Source organism: Melospiza melodia, chromosome 8 (genome assembly GCF_035770615.1).
Source record: "Melospiza melodia melodia isolate bMelMel2 chromosome 8, bMelMel2.pri, whole genome shotgun sequence".
Classification (NCBI taxonomy): domain Eukaryota; kingdom Metazoa; phylum Chordata; class Aves; order Passeriformes; family Passerellidae; genus Melospiza; species Melospiza melodia.
This window is the reverse complement of record NC_086201.1, coordinates 3,732,501-3,752,500: the sequence shown is the minus strand read 5'-3', so window position 1 is coordinate 3,752,500 and position 20,000 is coordinate 3,732,501. Positions and strand designations below refer to the sequence as shown.

Sequence of the window (20,000 nt, the reverse complement as noted above, 5' to 3'; positions counted from 1 at the left end):
GCAGATTAAACAAACTGCGAGGAATAAAAACTAGATTAAAATGTTCGTGCCCAATACCGGAAGATTATCAGGACATTTTACCTCTTTAAATCCTAATTTATGTAGGAGTCAAGCTAAAGTTTATATGTTTTTAGCGATTATGTGGCATGGTAGATTTTCGTCCCTTCTGAGAAGATTCAGAGATCAGGTATTTGTGTTTAGCAGTTGGAAAAATACTGTTTCCCTGTTAATACACACAAACAGGCTTTCTATTTATGTAACATTGGAAGGGTGTTTCTAAACTGCAGACAGTGGGTTAACATCAGCTGTCCAGTGTCACCATGTTCTTGACACTGAATCACTTGCATTAAAGTAATTAAGATAATTTAAATAATGTTCGATATTAATTGTCATGTGTGGTTTGCTTGATAGGAAAAGAGAGTTACCAGAATAATGCTCAGTGTTGCAGCAGCAGGGATATCTTTTTCTAGGGAGAAAAGAATCACTGACAGTGCTGTTTGAATGTGCATATTCAACAAATTATTCCCAATAATCAGATGTTAGTGATGGGTCTTTCCTCCACGTGTGTGTGCAGTGTTTACGAAATCATTTTATGCTGGGTAGAAGTCAGAAGAGAAAAAGGATCAACCCAAACCCATAAATCTTTTGAAGGCACAGCGTTTGGGTTTGTTCACTTACCACCTGTGAGGCCAGGCAATGTGCAGAGGTCTTTGCTGATAGTCCAGTCCACTCAAGATATTAGAGAGGTTAAAAGTCAGACGTTGCTTATCTTCCCCTTGACAAGGATTTGTACTTTGTGGTGCTTCAGCCTGGACTGGGGCTGCTGCTGGGGAGGGCAGCCCCTCGTGCTGTGTGGTGCAGAGCCCAGGCTGGGGCTCACAAAGTCCAGACTCAAGATGTGCATCACTGGTTTCCATTACAGCTCTGCTCTCCTCCTGCCCAGGCAGCCCCTCCGACTGATAAGCATCTCCATTCCTTTTAACACCAATTACCTTGTCCAAACGGGCAAGTTTATGCTCTGGCATGAACCTGGGAGGAAAAAGAACAAACAAACAAACAAAAAAAAAAAAAATTGGTATTGTGTTCATGCTAGATTAAAGTTTCACCTGGCAACTAATTAAGTAATAGCACATTAGAAGGTCAAATATGGTTGATATTTTACATCCATCTAAACAACAACATGAATTCAAGAAAATACACTTTATTTTAGTGAACATGGCACCTGTGAAATGAAACAATGCATTCCCTAATGACACATGCATCAACAGGGAGAATAAAACTATTTACCTGCTAAAATAAAATATTGCAAACACCTCTGGAAGAAAGAGGGCAACTCTGCCAGGAAAATTTTGGAATTTTTGCCAGTGTTACTTCTAAGATTGGCAGCAATCCTTTATCCTAGTTGTAGAGGCCCTGTTGTTCTTTACAACTATCTGAAAGGAGGATGGAGCTGGGTGAGAGTTGACCTCTTCTCCCAAGGAACAGCAACAGATTCTCTGAGTTTAGAAGAACAAATTTGGTATGGCTGATTCACATACACAGAATCCTACAATCAAGGAATGGTTTGGGTTGGAAGGGACGTTAAAAACCATCTCATTCCAAGCCCCCTGCCATGGTCAGGGACACCTCCCACTATTCCAGGTTTCTCCAAGCCCTGTCCAACCTGGCCTTGGACACTTTGCGGGATGGGGGAGCCACAGCTTCTCTGGACAACCTCTGCCAGGATCTCACCACACTCACAGGGAATAATTCCATTCCAATATCCCATCTAACCGCCCTCTGCCAGGTGAAGCCATCCCCCCTTGTCCTGTCCCTCCATCCCTTGTTCAAAGTCCCTGTCCAGCTCTCCTGCAGCCCCTTTAGGCACTGGAAGGGGCACTGAGGTTTCCCTGGAGCCTTCTCCAGGTTTCACAATCCCAATTCCCTCAGCCTTTGGTCACAGACCTAACCCTGGCTTGCTGAGGCTTGTGGCTCCTCTGAGACACACACACAGCCCCGTCAGGATGTACTTTTAAATATTTACACATGGGAAAAGCTGAGGCAGAAACAGGTTAAGGGATTTTTCCTAAACTACCAAGTTGTGACTGCATTGAAAGGACTGATTTACCAACCCAAATCTAACTGAGATATTTTGAAAAATTACTGCTGCTAAGACAAATTGCTTGAGGTGTGAGAGGTCAGGCTACCTAGGCAGGCTCTATCCCCCTGCCTGTCTTTAATCTCCTGGCCAACCATCCACTCACTGCCCCACTTCTGTTTCTGAACAGGTTTCCTCCTCAGTTTTCAACCCTTATAAATCTGATCTGTCACTGCAGAATTCCTAATAATATTAGATAAAACTCCACCGATTTCTCTCTGGAATATACTCTTTAATATCTTTTATTTAAGACATGTGTGTGCAATCAATTCCATGGTATTTACTTGTATTACACACACAGTATTCATCATCTTGACAATTTTTAGAAGTTTTAGAACACCATTTCACTTAACAGTTTGAAAGAAAAAAAAAAAAAAAGAGAGAGAGATTTATTTGATGGTTAACTTTGGAACAAGTTATCTGCATTAACTTCCATTGTTTTGGCATAAAGTAGTTCTGTATATTTTACTAACAACAGTGGAGACATGATAAAAGATGTAGGCAGAGAGCCATAAACAGCTCTTGCTGCAATCCATGGTGCTCGTGGAAAGGCATTAATTTTTGGACTTTGATTGGAAGACGTCTCTGCGCTCAGCCACTTGGATTTTGCTAAATACAACCACGAATAAAACCTTGTACCTGAGGAGAACAATTTCTACGGCGCAAAGGCCGTTGTAAATCATGTGTAGCATAAACTTGTCCACATGATTGGAATGATATAATGGATATTGGAGTCCCTAACCACCAGCTAATGTTCTTTATGACACTTAAATAAATGACCTGAAAATAAACTAATAACAACACAAAGTCATCTAAACCTGTTCTTGTGCATTTCCCAGAAGCATGCTGGGAAAAGACAGTGTCTAGTTAGTGCATTTTTTGTGTTTATGTTTTCCTCAGCACATTTTTGCTCCTCCAGACTCACATTAATTCTTCTTTTCTGCCACCTTCCAGAGGTATCTCTCCATCCAGTACTTGCCCAGATCTCAGTCATTTAAAACATCAAGAGCTTGCAGAACTTCTGCATCACCATGATGGTTATGGAGAAGCAAGGCTGGAGCAGGAGCAGACACAGGCTGGAAACAGTAGCTATAAAAAGAATGTTTAACATTTTTATTTTTTTATCATAAAGGTGGTGAAACACTACACAAAGTACCCAGAGAAGCTGTGGCTGCCCCTGGATCCCTGAAAGTGTCCAAGGCCAGGTGGGACAGGGCTTGGAGCAGCCTGGGATAGTGAAAGTTGTCCTTGCTCATGGCAGGGGGTAGAATTAAATTATCTTTCAAGTCCTTTCTAACCCAAACTAATCCATGATTCTATAAAACCACCTAGAGAGCTACCACAGCAGAGAAGTGGGATTTCATTTTTGAGAAGGATACAAAATTTTTCTCAATCTTAGTTACAAAACCAGTCACACAAGAAAAATGCCACAACATTCTATTTTAAATAGGACAAGCATTTTATTATTATTACTAACTTGTTTAATGAACTCTTGCACACGTGAAACTTTCCAGAAAAAGAATTATCATCAAAGCCACAAATATTAACACTTTCAAAAGATTCCAAAAGGTACTGTCCCTTATATTTAAAAAAAACATGGAAAATATTTTACTTTTATGCATAACTCACATATATTTAAACATTAAGTAGTTCACTGTTTCTGAACTGAAAGTTCAGAACAAACAGTGAGGACTTAGATATTTAATTTTAGTATGGCAACTTGTTTTCAAATTTCTTTTATTTATTCAGATTTTTGAGGCTCTCCAACACATCGAACAGTCAACTTTAAAACTTTATGAAGGCTCTACAAAGAGTAAGACTTGAAAACTTTCCCTTTTTGCATACTGGGTCTAGATGTTTAGTTAAAAAGATGGGTTAAATATTAAACTAAGTTCATATGTAATAAAAATTCAATATCCTGAAATTCAGAGTTTCAATCTAAATATTTGCTACTGTGAGTAACAGATTCTTTAACTCACAACCTATATATTATATATTTTCTTTTAATTTATGCCACAAAACCTCGCTCTGAAGAAATCCGTGCACTTTTCCTTGAAGTAGAAATGTGTTTTTCCCACACACGTTTCTTTTTTGTGATATGTTGCCATGTTCCACCGTATGTGTTTATTCACTGCACTTTATTTGCCCTAATGAAAAGTTATTTATGGGGATTGGTTTCTTTTCCATGGCACCAAGAGTCACTTTGTGCACCATTTTATTAAAAACAACAACAACAAAAAAAAAGAGATGGAAGGGCCATGATGTCACTGCTCGATGAATAGAAACCACATTAGAAAGATGAACTGGAGTTGCTGGTTTAGGTTAGACCAAATTACACAACTGCCTCAAGAGACTGCAAGGATGGATGGAATAAATAAATACATTTTTTAAAAGCAATACAAAATTGGCCCTTCTGTAAATGAAGTTACATTTGGGTGCAAAGTAAGAGCTCTGAAAGTGCAATGGATTTTTTTTTTTTAAATATTGTAATTAAAAATTTTAAAAATAATAGAATTGTGGAGTGGCCTGAGTGGGAAGAGACTTTAAGGGTTATCTCATTCCAACCCTCCTGCCATGGGCAGGGACACCATCCACTAGACCAGCTTGCTCCAAGCCATGCATACCTATCACCGACCAAGCACTGTAGAAATACCAAAGTTGTTTTTTCAAAACTCAAGAATTTTGCTTATTCTATTCTAAGAAATAAAGTTTAAAAAAAAAAAAACTAAATCAGATTTTTGGGTGCCAAGCTGGAACAGACAGCAACTCCATTAGTATATGCTTATTTATACATAAAATAATACTTTTATATTTTGTCTTTAATATTATGAATCCGTTGATCACAATAAAACTGATGCTGTTTCTATTTAGCTACTTCTCAAAAGATTGCAAAAAATTACAAAACTGGAAGAATAGTCAAAGTTCATTTTTAATTTTTTTTTTTTCTTCAACTACTGTCACATTTTGCCCTACAGCAAAAAAAATGTTGCTGAGTGTGGTCAGGTGCCCTGAAGCTGTGCTACAGTTCCAACCTAAAAGCTTGAAAGAAGATCCCCGATATTCAGGGAATTTGATATTAGGGTTTATTGAAGTTGTCACATACTTTCGGGGATCTAATTTCACTTTCTGATCTTCAGCAATGGCTGTAATTCTTCATTCAGAAGAGGGAAGAGATTACTTGTCAGCAGTAATCTCTAACACAGATAATGCCATATAAATATTAGGGGCTTATAAGCATGGACAAGGATTAGGAGCAAAGAGAGAGAACAGAAAGAAAACTGAACAGAGCCAAGATTAAGCACTGGGAAGGGCATCGCAAAAGAAAATCCAAGGTCTGAGGCTCAGCTTGTCTTCCCACAGCAGAATGTGCCTGTTCCGGGGTACAATAAGCATGGTTTACACTGATTTCCCTGCTTGAAAACTGCAGGATGTAGAAATATGAAATTTTATTTGAGGTGTGATCATTGTCTTCCCTTTCCCATGACAGAGGAGAAATCACTGAGGTTGGAAGGCCCATGCAGCTGGATAGGTTGCTCAAGAACCTCCTCCAGTCAAATTTTTACTCTCACCAAAGGTCGAGAATGCAGTTTGCACATGCAGATATTAAATAACAACAGTATGGGAGAGTTCTGAAGCTGACCAGGACATCTTCCTTCCCGGCCAGAGTGCAGAATTGGTGTGCAACATAGACAATAGCTAAAACAGGGACGGATATCACAAGGTCAGACTTATTTCTGATAAAATAGCCAAAATAATGCTGCTTTAGCAACAATTTCCTGCATGCAACAACCCTGACACTGCAGTGGATGCCTGATTAGCAGGCAGGATCCAAAGGTGGTCCTGGAGAACGAAGGCTGGATCCAGACCAACCATGGGCACTTGGCTTGGACTCAACCTGGTCCATCCGAGTGGGGAAGGAAGATGAGGAAAGCAAGAGAGATCTCAATAGTAAAGAGACAAGAAGGCCAACGGGAAAAATCTCTTTCCTCAAATTGCAACTTCCACCTGTTTTTCCAAGTAATTTCTGAGCTAAATCCCTCAACATCCACAATTTGTCACTGTCAAAAATTCCCACTTCCAATTAACATTTACGCATTTCTTTCCAATCTATTTAATTCAACAACACTCCTATTTTCTAATGCTCAAACATGTCATATCTGTAGGTCAACCTAAGGATGATGCTCAAACTGATCTCTCAACCTTCCCCTCAGTGTTACACTTGGATTTCCAACATTAAGGTCTCTGTGCCAGGTGTACTGTAAAGCCCACACCCCAGAGGACCAGGATTTTAACAAAAGTGTTCTTCAACTCTCATTCACAGAATGGCCTGGAAGGGACCTCAAACACAAGTTCCAACACCCTGTCATGGTCAGAGACACCTTCCACTAGAACAGGCTGCTCCAGCCTGGCCTTGGACATTTCAGGGATGGGGCAGCCACAGCTTCTCAGGGCAGCCAGTGCCAGTGTGCAAAAAATTATTCCCCAAAGTCCATGCAAAACTCTAGCCTGCAGTGAAACAGGCAAAGTGAAAGGCAAAGTTCTCTTTGACATCAAATAAGACTGAGTTTGACCCTAAATATATTATTTCTGAGTTCATGTCTTTAATTCTCTGAAGTCCTTTAACGGTGACTACAAGAATCTCTGCAGTTATAATTTCCGTGTCCATCATTCTCCAGAAATGGAATGATGGTAATTTAAGAGCTCCTCAGAAAGATGGTAATGAACTAAAATACATATTTTATAGTGCAGGTGAAAATAACTTATGTGTTTTTTGTGCAAGATATGAATACATGGATTAATTAATAGTTCTGAAAAAAAAAAGTAATTTTCTCTATAATTAAACACTATGACCATGTAGATCTGCTGCACCAATGACACAAAGTAACTTTTGGAGCTCTAAGAATCCTCTTGATAACCACTGCCAGAAATTAGAAATTGTTGACTTAAGTTCTGCTTTAGCAGAAGTTCAAAAGAATGAATTGCACTATGGGGAAAAAAAAGTTAGACTTCTGAGAATTGCAAGGTTTTTAAGGCTCTTTAGGATTCTAAAGGATTGGTCATGTTCATTAGCGTTTCCTTAAACAGAAAAAAACCAAAACTAGCTGAGCTCTCAAGTACTTATTTAGAGAATGCAAATTTCACAAAGAGTTCTATCCAATACACGATCCCCCTGCTAAACAAAACTGGAAATGGGTGTTTGAAAACTGGTACCACACCTGAAATCTTTTTTTTTTCCTTTTAATTAAACTAAACCCAGGATCCTATAACATATAATTTCCTGGGTTTTGGAACTACTTCTAATCAGGATATAGGGGATGAATGTCCCCTTTAACTAGGCTGCTTTGCAACATACACAATGCAGAAGGGAGTGCTAGCATAACACTTCAATAGTTAAGTGACTTTATGAGAAAAATACTTCCAAATGTTTCCTAAAACCTTCCAAACCGCACCAAAGAACATTATTGTAATATTATGTTTCCCCATGGCCTCCAATATTTAGGCTTGCTATTCTCGAAATGATACTTGGATGAAAAATACAAGTTTATGTAATGTATAAATTGTTCCTAGAAGTAAAGCTGCCTTTAAAATTACGCTGTATAGATGTCAAATATTTTACATTTTCAATAGCCTTTCTGTATTAATTGGAGCAATGGCCTGCTGGTGCTTTGGGCAGCACAGGAATAATCTGTATTTCAGAACTGAGCAGTCACCCTGTGATCTTATTCCTAGCAAACACTGAAAACAATAACTGTCCTAACCGATTACATATCACGTTACCCTTAATAGATATCCATATTTCTTGCACAGTATACATAATCCACATAAACTGTACACCATATATCAATACCATATTCCAGCGAATCCACCATCAAAGAGTTCATTTATGGTAGGTTTTCATTTGACTCGGGGTTGTAACGTTCTGTGCAATCATAAGCAAACCATTTCAGGGATTTTGTCAGCAAGCTGCTTTTTGGCAGATTATTGGCAGTACATATTGGCAGCAAACTAGTGCAACTAAGCCCTTCTTATAACTTACAGGTAAATAATGATTTTAATAAATTTATGTAAAATGTTCCACTTGGTTACATCTGGTTTTGATAATTCACTCGCCTGCGCAAATGCAAATTTCTGCGTGCTTCTCAGGAAAACACATACTTCACCTGAACTATTCAAGGCTTTCTCAGGTACCCCAAGAAATAAATAGGCAATAAAGCCTGTTTTCACATGAAGGTTTAACCGAAAAAAAGACAGGGAAATTAATTAAAAATAATAATTGTATGCACACCAAAATTTTAACCACATTTTGTCAGTAATACAATATTCAAATGTTAAGAAAAAAGCATTTTTTTCCTGTTGTGGAGCTACCCCAGCCACAGGGCACTCCAGTAAACTGGCTCTGCCCCTCAGGACCTGCTAATACAGAGACTTTGACCTCCATTTGAAAACGTGTTACTATATTAATTTGCATTTTGCTTGTGCACTACAACTGAAGTTTAAATGTCTAGCATTTGTATCTCAACCTGGCAGTGTGGACTGGGGGAAATTCCAGGTTCTAACCTCAGCTTTGACAGTAGGTCCCAATCTCATTTGTTGTTCAAACACTAGAGGCCTTCAGTTTTGCTCTGAAAGGATCAAGTTTTTGTCAAAAAGCTCTAAAAATATTAATGCTATTAGTAGCAATGTCATTACAGGGGGAAAAACCCCACAAAACCCTTGGACTCCCTTCTGGTATAAATCAGAATGACGGTGATGCTGATCTATGATCCCTGATCATCTGGCTTCCAGCATCTGGGTGCCAGAAGTATCCCTGGGGTGCCACAGTCCCTGGAAATTCTGTGAAATGCTGGTGGCCCATCCCTGAGCTACCTCTGACATTAAAAATTTCTCTTACTTGCTCTGCTTGTGGGTACATCTCAAAGTTATGTTAAATAACTGCTTTGAATGGGGCCTGTAATGAACAGGCACCATTGATTATCAGATTTTACTTGTGCACATTTCAGCCTAGAACTTGCTGTTTCTAAGTGCTTATCCACTCTGGATTCAGCGGTTTAGGATTTTGTAAGTCTAGGCAACATGGTTAAAACCCCCTCAACAAATTCTTGTTGAGATCTATTGGACACACTGCTACAACTTGATGTTTCTATAGTGGACTTGCTTTTAATTTGATCTGTTTCAAGGATTCAGCATCCTTCCAGCATGTTGGAAACCTAAGGGCATATATTTGTATTGTTTAAAGGCAGGAAATTCTGTGAACTGAAATGAGAACATATCCCTTTTGCCTTTACGGACTTTTGTTATTTTCTTTTCCTTTTGGGGTTTTTAGAAACAAAACCAGTGAAAGCCGAATGTTTGAACAATAGAAAATTACTTTCAAGGGGGGAAAAAATGTAAAATACCAAGTATACTTTTATAACTTTATTCATACACTTTGTATATATGTAAATTGCACTTATCCAAGCATCAGAAAATACCATTCACAGCAGGGCCTTATATTGCAGCAGGATCATACTGGTTTTGTCATAAAAGACTGTGGACTTTGCTGTTTTATTCCTTTACTACCTTGTATTAACTTGTACCCCACTGACTTCATGACAGAGCTGACTTGTTTCATGCTAACCACAGAACCAGGGCAATCACATTCCTATTGTAGGGAGGGAAACTACCAATCTTTGCAGCTTTTTAACTCCCTGGCCAAAGAATCCCACAACCTTCCTTTAACTGATGGAAAAAAAAAGTAGGTCTGAATTCTGGGATAGGAAATGAGAACTGGTGGAGGATGAGCAGGGACATATAACCTGCTGAAATTAAGAGTTGGGCAGATACTGCTCAAATTAAGAGTTGGGCATATACTGCCTTTTAGGACAACTGCAGCAGCAAACTTTCCTGCATTAGTTCTGAACTGCTTAGGGAAGGACTGGAGGCAGAGTGGCTGCATTAGCAGGCAGACCTGGTCCCAGCAGGATGCTTCAATCCCAGGGCAGTGCTGCACAAACACATCCTTGATGCTCCTGGTGCTCAAAGTACCTTTATTGCACACAATGAATTAGACTGCACTGCTTTATAAGAAGAGGGTTATAGGTTATAGCCGTGGTTATGGCTCTCTGGAACACTCCTGCCTTGTGACAGAGTGCAGAGAGCCAACTAAGTCTGCAAAAAAACCAAAAAACAAACTTGCTGGAGGACAGCTCGTGTGCCACAGGCTCAAATGCAGCCATTTCAGCAAGAGCCTGAACACTTTCCCAGCAGTGCTCCCCACGAGCTGACTGCTCCTATCACGCAGCTAAATATAAATTACAGAGGGATGCAAAGCCTGAGAGAGACATTTGACACCCGAGACTCAGCTTGGCCGCTGGATCTCTCCTAGCTAGTGTTTCTTCACTTGTTAATCCCTCTTCCTGGGCAGCAGCAGTTATGACACTGGTGAACTGCAGGACTTGGGTTTATTTGCTTTCGTTTGGCACAGCGCTTCGTGCCCAGCTCCTCTGCTCTGGGAGGTTGCAACAGCTAAAGCAGGGATCACAATGGGACACCATCAGTCAGCAGAATAAACAGCTCAGCTGCTTCAGGGGAGTCAAAGAGGAGAACGAATCTTGCTAAGAGATTTGAAAGGAAGTAGCTTTACATGAAGTGCCCACAACAATGGCTTCCAAAGGAACGTTCCTGACCATCAGCCCTGGGGAATAAAGAGCTGCAGAGTGCTCCTGTTCATCCATGGACCTGAATTTGACATAAAACTAATGGGATCCATACCTACGAGGTGTAACCCTCCTGTGCTCTTTCCTGCAGACGTGGGTGATGAAGAGAAAGGCTTGGCCACCACCCAGATATCACAGGGCCCATCACCTCCCTGATGGAAAAAGCAGGGATCCTGAACCTAGCACCTATGAAAACCACCACTATCCCAACTGATCTTCCTCCTAAAACATTCTCACTCATTCAGCCTACACTAATTCAACAGTTTTGCCCAAGTACTCCAAGAACAACCAACTCTACACTTTGAAACACTGCACTATACAGATGTTTAAATCATACACTCCACATGCATATGCACAACCAACCAGAAGCCAATAGTCCTGTGTACCTTATTTTAAATTCCTCTGAAAGGGTAGTTAAGAGATTCTTAGGGCAAAAATGACGACTAAGTTCATGAACTGCCCAGAAAATTGGCTGTGACACCACTTATTAAAAGTTATGATAACTAGAAGGTCCAACTAAAAGGAGCAGATGCACTGTTTGCTAGGCTCTAGCTGCAGACAGAATTTTTGGTGCCGAGATCAAAAGAACAAGGTGTTCATATAAATGGCATTTTATTTTGATCCTATTATTCTATATGAGCTCGAAGAGAGATCAAAGGAAAAAGCACCCAGGTTTCACTATTAACACTTAACATAACCCCAGCTGGAAAATCCTTTCCAGATTGTTAGTGCAATTTAAAGCCCAGCACATTTTTGTTGCTCTGTTAGGTTAATACACCTGAAGGCATGGGTTTGATTCCTGGATCACCTTTTCCATTGTGGAAAATTGCTCCTGTTACATATAATTTCAGTTATTTTCATTTTTGTGGCAGCAAAACACCCTAGCTTTGGGGAATGCCCTGGTCTGGGTTGCAGTCTCTGTCCTGGAGAGCCAGGCTGCCCTGAAGTGGTGACAATATATTACAGACTGTGCACGACAGTCAGGAAATCCAACACCATTGGAGTGAAGTACTAAAGTGTGGTTCAGCCCCTGCCAAAGCATACCAGCTTCCACTCAGAATGTAAACAAACCTAATGGGCCTTTCAAATATCTAAAAGTTCCTCCTGATAGCTGGCAAGAATTAATGTGCTTTAATACATTGCATTGCTTATTATGACATTATCCAGGACTACTACTATTAATTAATGGTTCTATTGCTGCTTTTAGCATCCAGCGGTGTTGTATTAAAAAAAATAATAACATATTGTATTTCCTGCAAAGCTGAAGTATGGTAATAAATTTTAATATTCATGCTTTGAATGAAAGCTTCTCATTGATGATTCAGTAACTTAGGGCAGATATTTCAGCATTTCCTTTTCAATGGGTTTCTTTGACTTCTAAGACTGCAGAAGCCTGCAGGTATCAGAAGACTGCAGAAGACACAGGTATCACTTACCAGACTAACCTTGGAAAAATCAGCAATCAAAGAAAAAAAAGAAGTGCATATGTCCTTTTCTGCCTTGCCACCCCCTCCTCATTTGCTATTAAAGCACTTGTGTTAAAAAGTCATTCCAAAGTTTATTTTAAATGCAAAAACGTGGGCACTAATCCCACAGGAGCTGGCTCAGCTATGGCCCACCATCTTGAACACATTCATTTTATCCAAATCTGTTCCAAGAAGGGCGTTTTGGGTGGTTGTTTTGGGGTTGAGCCTTATTTTTGACCTAATAACAGCCAACTGTCAGAGGTGAGGAGATGGAAATGACTTTGGGAACTTGCACAGTCAACATTAAATACCTGCAGGTGAGCTGTGGCCTGAAATGAACACGACAATTATGGTTTAAATGAGATAAAAATGTGTCATGCACAGTCAGAACATGTTCATGTTACACACAGCAGCCAGCTGGCTATAAATCCAAGAAGTAAGCTGGAAGGCTTTGGAGTTTCAATGAATGAACACAGATATAAAGGGAAGAACGGTGGTTTGTCGCCATATGAATGGCTTTTAACTGAAAAGAGAGGATTGCTTTCACAAGGGTTTGCCAGAACAGCAACCTTGTTGAGATGAGGAAAAGAATAAGGATGATGATTGGGACATTCCATATATTTATATTTTCTATTTTGTTTTGAGGCAGAGGAGTCTGATTCAGCATGCCTGAACAATTAAGACGTGGCTTTACATACAGGTGTTCCAGTGAATAGGGACACAAGTTCTTTGACAATACCTCTGCAGCTGATGATCCATAAACAGGATTAGTCTGTTAATTCATTCCAGATTCAAATCCAAATGAGCTGAGCTCTGAGAAGCAATGGACTATTTTTCTTTCCACATTTCTAGCTCCAAGTAATTGTAGGCTGTAACCTTCTGTACTCTGCATATGCATCACTGAACCTACGGTCAGCAACCCTACCTGTGCACAGATCCACCAGACCTGAGGCTGCTAAACCAACACCTTTCTGGCAGCACAGAGGATAAGAAAGGCCTTTCTGAGACACTCTCATTTTTTATTAAATAAAGCTGAATAGTAGAAGCTCCTGGATTATAGACCAAAAAAATGCCCTAGTAGGTTTTCATAAAAGGATGAGCCTGACTGACTTGGGATGATCCTGTGCAGGACCAGGAGCTGGACTTCAATAACCCTTGTGGGTCTTTCCAACTCAGGATATTATTCTGTGACTTTCCAGAAGTCTAATTACCCCATTTGAACATTTTGGGATCTTAGCAAGATAAACTCTTGCTCTTTCTCCACTTAAAGCAGATGTAATTCCCTTCTGAATCCAAAAACAGAGCTCTGGCTCTTACTAACTCAAATATGAGCTAACCATTAAAGACATAAAGTAACTTCACACTCATAATCTCTGTCCATAGTAATTTATATGTTATATAAATTAAATATGTATATATAGATATATACATATATGTTTTTGCAAAACTTTTCTGATATTTAGAAGTGGGTGTAAGCTCCTGGGTTTGATGTGCTCATTGCTGACAAAATCAGATGCAAACTGTAGGAAGGCTGATAACAGCTTTGCTCCCCAAAACCTTTCTCCTGTGTCTCTAGGCTGGCTGAATGGGAACTGAGAGGGGAAAGAACAAAGATTTGCTGTTCTTTACAGTCACGCAACGAAAGTGTAGGTTAAGCACAGGAAGTATTTGCAGATTCCAGATATTCTGTGGACCTTTGTTGCTTTTCCTTGCATTCAGATCTAATCTGAGCCCCTGCACAGAGCTGGACTTTCATGTTCTGAGGTCCTTCTCTAATAGAAAACCCAACCCACGGTGAGAGGGCAAAGTGGACTCAAGAACTTCAGCTCCATGTAGGCATTTATTCATGTTAATGCATTAAGGAAAAATGCTCTAACAAGAAGAGAAAGCTTAAAATCATACAAATAAAAAAATAAACAAATTTAATATATACTCATAGTACAACAAGCCTATCTATCTTTTAGAAAAAGTTTGGATTGACAGTTTGATGTACCACATCAAATATAACAACAATTGTGTGATCTTTAAGCCTCAGGGGTTTAAAAATACTAAGTGTTTCTTTTTTGTTCTGATACCAAATATGTCTATACCTCCAACTGATTCAAGTCAGCACTAATAACCACTGGGATATTTTAGGAGGCCCTTCAAACAGAAGGGTAGTATTTTCACTACCATTTTGTACACACAATAAATTGTGTTTGGTTCTTTAGCTTCAATCAAGCATCAATTTTGGATTATTTGTCTGAAGTCAGAATTCGTAAAATATGCCTTTTTTTCTTTTTTTTTTTTTTTTTAAGGAAGCAACTTCCGAGGAAAGAAAAATCCTCTCCACAATTTGAGTGCAATCAGCTCTTCTCATATAAATGGCTCTGATTTGAAAGTAAGGTTCATGATCAGATATATTTAAGGAGGGCTGTATGATTAATTTAAGAGGTGCCCCATCAGGATTTTCACATGAATAAGCATAAAAACCATTGTTTTACTTTCATGATGCTGCTGCATTACCTTTGACTCATACAACCATGTTTGCATGAATATAATTCTGCCTTCTGCAAGAGAAGCTCATAGCAGGATGGGCAACTCACATTTGTAAATCAGTCAGACCTGGCATTGAATTATTCATACAAATATGAATAGCCAAATATCAGGCTGCCAGATATTCAGAAGAATTTTATGCCAAAAAAATGTTAGGGAATTTTCAGCTCTCACAAGGGCATCCAGATAATTCTTGATGGATCATCACTATCTTTGGGTGTTTTCTGGAAGCAGATTCCTTCTTTTCCTTTGCTGTTCTTTGTGAAGAAAAGGGAAGATGGAACTCTCACCAGAAAATGAGAATAAACATCAACCTCTAAGTCCCTCAGATTTTGGTAAACAGTGAGACCCCTGGAAATCTTCACTTCTGCATATGAATTAGAGGAGAATAATGAGACTGAGCAAAAAGTCATGGGCTATGTTCATCAATATGTGCCTTTTATGTAAACTAGATTGTTAACTGAAAACCCATTTTCAGAGTCTTTTTAGAGGAAATCACCTTAAAATTAATCAAAGTCCTGTTTTACTGTTGGTTTTTTTAAATAGGGTTTGTGCTCCCTTGGATGCTCAGAAAACTGCTTGGAGCAGAGACTGGAGCCAGAGGCTTTGGGGTTTGGTGCCCCAGAGCCCATTTTTGGGGCTCAGCCTGGAGAAAGGGGGTTCAGGGGGGACCTTCTGGCTCTGCACAACCCCTGAAAGGAGAGGGCTGCCAGGTGGGTCAGGCTCTGCTCCCAACAAAAACTGAAAGGATGAGAGAAGCTGTGCCAGGGAAGGTTTGGGTTGGTTATTTGGGAAATGCTCACCAGTCACTGCAGTAGGTCACTCTCCCCAAAACAACAGATTTTCAGCTCCCTTTTCTGTCTGGTCATCACCATGCCCTTAGTTTTCAACCATCTCTTTTCCCATTTACCACTGGCTTTCCCTGTTTTCCATCCCTACTAAAGCTGTGAGGCACATAAAACAAAGTATTCATGTACAATTTTGGATTTATTTTTTTTTAATATACCTCTCCTTAAAATATTTCTTAACTTACTTCTTCAGTGCCTAGCAGTGACTCATTAAAAAAATAACCTCATAGTAGTAACACAGTGATAGATATCAAAGGTGAAAATTTGCCATTATTTTGCACTAAAGCAGCCTGAACACATCTTCAAACAGCATAGAGAGGAAAGGGCTGTATTTGTCTGCAGATGTATTTTCTTAACATTTTTTTCATCGCTTTACTTCAGCAAGAATGACCAGCTTAAATTTTTCAGTGTCTTCAAGGACCTTATTTCATGAATTTGTATAAAAGGCAGAAAAGTATATATAAATGTTTTAAAAGCAGCCAGGAGTTTTTGTGGAAACAGTGCCATTAGATTTAAAATACCAAACACTCAAATTACTTCTGACACATTTGATCTGAGTCACTTTTGAATTTGCACCTACAAACAATAAAAAATACTGGTTCTGAAGGAGACTGATTATTTCCTTTGCAATATTTTACCACAGAGAAATTATTCTCCCTTTCCCCCAGATCTGACAACCATTCAAATACACTTGGTTTGTTGCACACTAAACCAGAAATACGATCTCTACTTGGAAACTCCCCTCAAAAATAGTTTTTTCTGTCAATTCTCAGTAACTGCCTTTAATAACAAGCGTGGCTATTGAACTCTGAAAGTATCAATGTTCAGTCGTCTTCCTGAGCTTACACATCACAGCTGCAGGGAATAAAAATGCTGAAAGACCACGATCCCTCCCCATCGTTGGGATGTTTCTCATAACCCTGTGTGATATTTAACTGGCACTGCTTTCTCCCCCTTCACTTCCAAAGGGATGAATCACAGAGTCAGTTCTTCCAGGAACCAACCAATTGAGCTGTTCTCTGCACTTCCTCCAGCTCTTCCTCAACTGCAGCCAGCCCTTTGATTGACCCCACCTTTAATAAATGTTTAGCTGGAGAGTCTCAGCTAAAATGTGTGTGAAGCCTCCTGGGAATGACTAACCAACACCTAAAACAGAGAATTTCCCAGAGCCTCCCACAGCCAGTGGGATTTGCTCAGGGGCTGGAGGGAAGAAGAGCCACTGTGGGAAGTCAGATTTCTTCACTTTCTTATTCAATAATAATACAACATGCTTTCTGTGGACTGCCCTGAGTTATGCACAGGATGTTAAAAACAGATTAATGCAAACTTAGAGGGTATAGTCTAAGTCAGGTGCCTCTCTGCTTATTTTAAGTTATAACTTGCAGAAAAATAAATAAGCAAGCCCAAAAAGAGGCCTTGAGATCCCTAATGATAAATTTATATTCAGATGCTCAGAGTGGAAATGCTCAGCATTCACTTCCTGAGTTAACATCATCAAGGGAAAAAAAAAAAGGACAAAAAGCTGGAAATTCAGTGTCTAGGAGTCAACAGGAACACAGAATTTTCGGAATCAGTGGAAAGGGCTGAAGTTACATCCAAGGAAAATGCTACAAATCAAAGAATCCTCAAACAAGACAAAGAACAGAAAACCACCTTGGAGTATTTTTCTGGAATTTCCAAACCACAGTGGGTCTCAATGACCTTATAGGGCTTTTCTAAGCCAAATGACTTTGTGATTCACCCATCCAAGCTGTGACATCAGTCAGAAGTGGCTTCAGTGCCAGCAATAAGTACCATCATCTAATGGCCAAGAGATGCAGAAAGCTTCCTTGTTCCTCCACCTCCAGTCCCAATTTTTCACCTATTGCTTTTTTCAGCAGGCTTCTCTGTCCCAAAAAAGTGGTTATTTTGCCCTAATGCCAAGACCAGTGGTACCCGATCTACTTCTGTGGCTTCCTGATTTTACTGCAGCACAACCAACAGAACAGTAAAAACACATATTTTACAGAGCAACACACTAAAAAAATGTGGTTTTCTCCTAATAAAAGGTTTCTCTTAGGTATAGTGATTACGAAGAGTAATAGATACTATTTTTAATATTCTGGGAATGTAGTCCTTTAACTCAGAATAGTCCCAGAATTATTTGCCATTAGCTATCCAATGCAATTTAGAACCTGTGTCTAACTTGGAAATTTGTTACTTTTATCCTTGAGTTTTACAATATACTAAACAGTCTAAGTACCTTTTCACAGGAAGTACTATAGAGTTATTTGTGGATCCAGTAATGGAATCATCAAGCTAACAGTCTTCCATTTCTGAAGTTCCCAAGTTTTCTGAAATAATAAAAATTCACCAAGGCAGCAGCAAGAAAGCAAGTGGACACTTCTCCACAGCGCCTTGACAATAAACAGCAGAATTGTGATACTCCACCGGAATGTTCCAAACCTAAATTGAATGGCAGCATGATTGCTGTGGTTCCAGTTATGTTAATTAGGCTGGATTCATGGTTCATTGAGGCTGCAATTATGCTGCAAAGAAATGCTGCAAGCATCCCATCCTCCTGCAGTCTGCTGAGTGTGCTCCCATTCCTCTTGGGGCAAAATAGACTTTCTGAAGGGATTTATACACTGGAGTTACATTTGCACTTAGACCACATGCTTGGTGAAGATGCAATTAGATGACCACGTTTTGCAACTTTCTTCTTTTCCAGATTTAATAGGAAAAATAGCTTTCCAAGTTCCTTGGCCATTTTTTAAGCATGCTTTACTTTGCCAATTTGCATACTAAGCATACAAATTATAAGCCTTATTAGCCCCATGTCAACCGTAGGGTAAGAGAAGAAGGGGAAGAGTTTTGCCCAGAGTTATGCAGATCTTCAGTGGAAAGAGAACTGAAGTAGCTCCCATCTTCTTACAGTTAATGGTTGGACTCAAAGATCCTGGAAGGCTTTTCCAAACTAAATGTTTCTATGATTTTTTTTAATGACATTTCCTGACTTACAACTGTGGATAGGAGAGCCCCCACACCCAAAATGCAAAACCTTCTGCTGGAAAAGTGATTTAAAAGAGAGGGGCAAGTGGGCATTATAGTCTCAAACAACTGAGAGAAGACACAGGATGAGCCAAATTTGTTGGCCTGCAATGAGAAGGAAATAGTTCAACATGGTAGCAGCTCCTTCCCTGGATGGGAAAGGTGTGCTGGCCCTCAAACAGGAGTTTTCAAGCTGTTTTTTACTGGTTGTAGAGGCAGCAAGAGAGGAAGATGATTTTTCAAGCAAGTAATCAGTCTGGATTTTTTTTTTTAGGAATAGATCTACTTTTAAAACCAGTCTCTTGAGAGAAATACATTTTTAATGCTATTCTTCTCAAAGAAGGATGATGTGGGATCAGGTGTCTAAACTGAACTCCAAAGAACCAAGTATCCTCAGAGCCTAATTTCCAGCTTCACAATGCACTTAAGCACTTAGAAGTTCAAGTCTCATTAAAAACCGACCACGCTAAAGCCCTTAATTTTTTTTATTTCTTTTTCTTTTAAATTTAAGCAGATCTCAAAAAAAAAAAATTTGATACCAGCCACTTCAAAGCACGCTCCCCGAATTCAGGGATGATTGAGTTTCCATAATACAATTATGGTTGGAACAGAGCTGGATTGAAAGCAAGGTTCAACTTTCAAACAACATCCCCAAAACAGTTGCAGATGATGTGCATTTCAGCTTTCTGATCCTCAGGTGACACGGGGATGATTGGTATTAGTGAGATCCACATTAGAAAGGGAAGGCAATGCCCTAACTAGAAATAACCATCTTTTCCACAGATGGATGGACATCCATAACAATTTAATCTAACGAGACATCGAGCTTACATGCCCATTTGAAAAATCATAACGGCACTTGTCTGGCAGGTTTGTTCCTCGATGCTTCATTCAATGACTGTTCCATTCTTTTGCCTTTTTTTTTTTTTTAAACTATCACAGCTCTTTTTTTTCCAGATTTAATCTACCAGCACTTCTCACCCAGGCCACATCTTCAATTAATACCAATTTTGGCCTTAACACAAGGAATTCATGCATTGACTGAGCTCTGGATCTGATTTAAAAATGAGGTTCGCAATGTTCCTAAAATGAGGAACCTAAACCAGTTTGACATTGAAATTAGTCACTACATAAACAGAAATCTAAAAGCACATCAGGAACAATATTTAACAGACACTAAATAATATCAGATTGAGAAATAATTGTACTTTATGTGAGAGCATGATAAGAAATCTGTTTTCTGATATATTACTAGCCCAGTGGATCTGACTTGCACTTTACTCTGCCT

At 39.4% G+C, this 20,000-nt stretch overlaps 1 protein-coding gene across 15 annotated transcripts in view; it reads right to left on the bottom strand.

The window, feature by feature from the left end:
* The window catches only part of GTDC1 (glycosyltransferase like domain containing 1), a 180,236-nt gene that overhangs the window by 44,106 nt on the left and 116,130 nt on the right, over positions 1-20,000 (bottom strand). For all 15 annotated transcript variants that reach the window (XR_010028526.1, XM_063161562.1, XM_063161570.1 and 12 more), the window contains one exon: positions 679-1,029. Coding sequence is in view for 14 of the 15 variants with exons in the window: in XM_063161562.1 (XP_063017632.1) it covers positions 679-1,029 (351 nt within the window). In the remaining variant the exon portion in view is untranslated. The remainder of the gene's footprint in view (positions 1-678; positions 1,030-20,000) is intronic.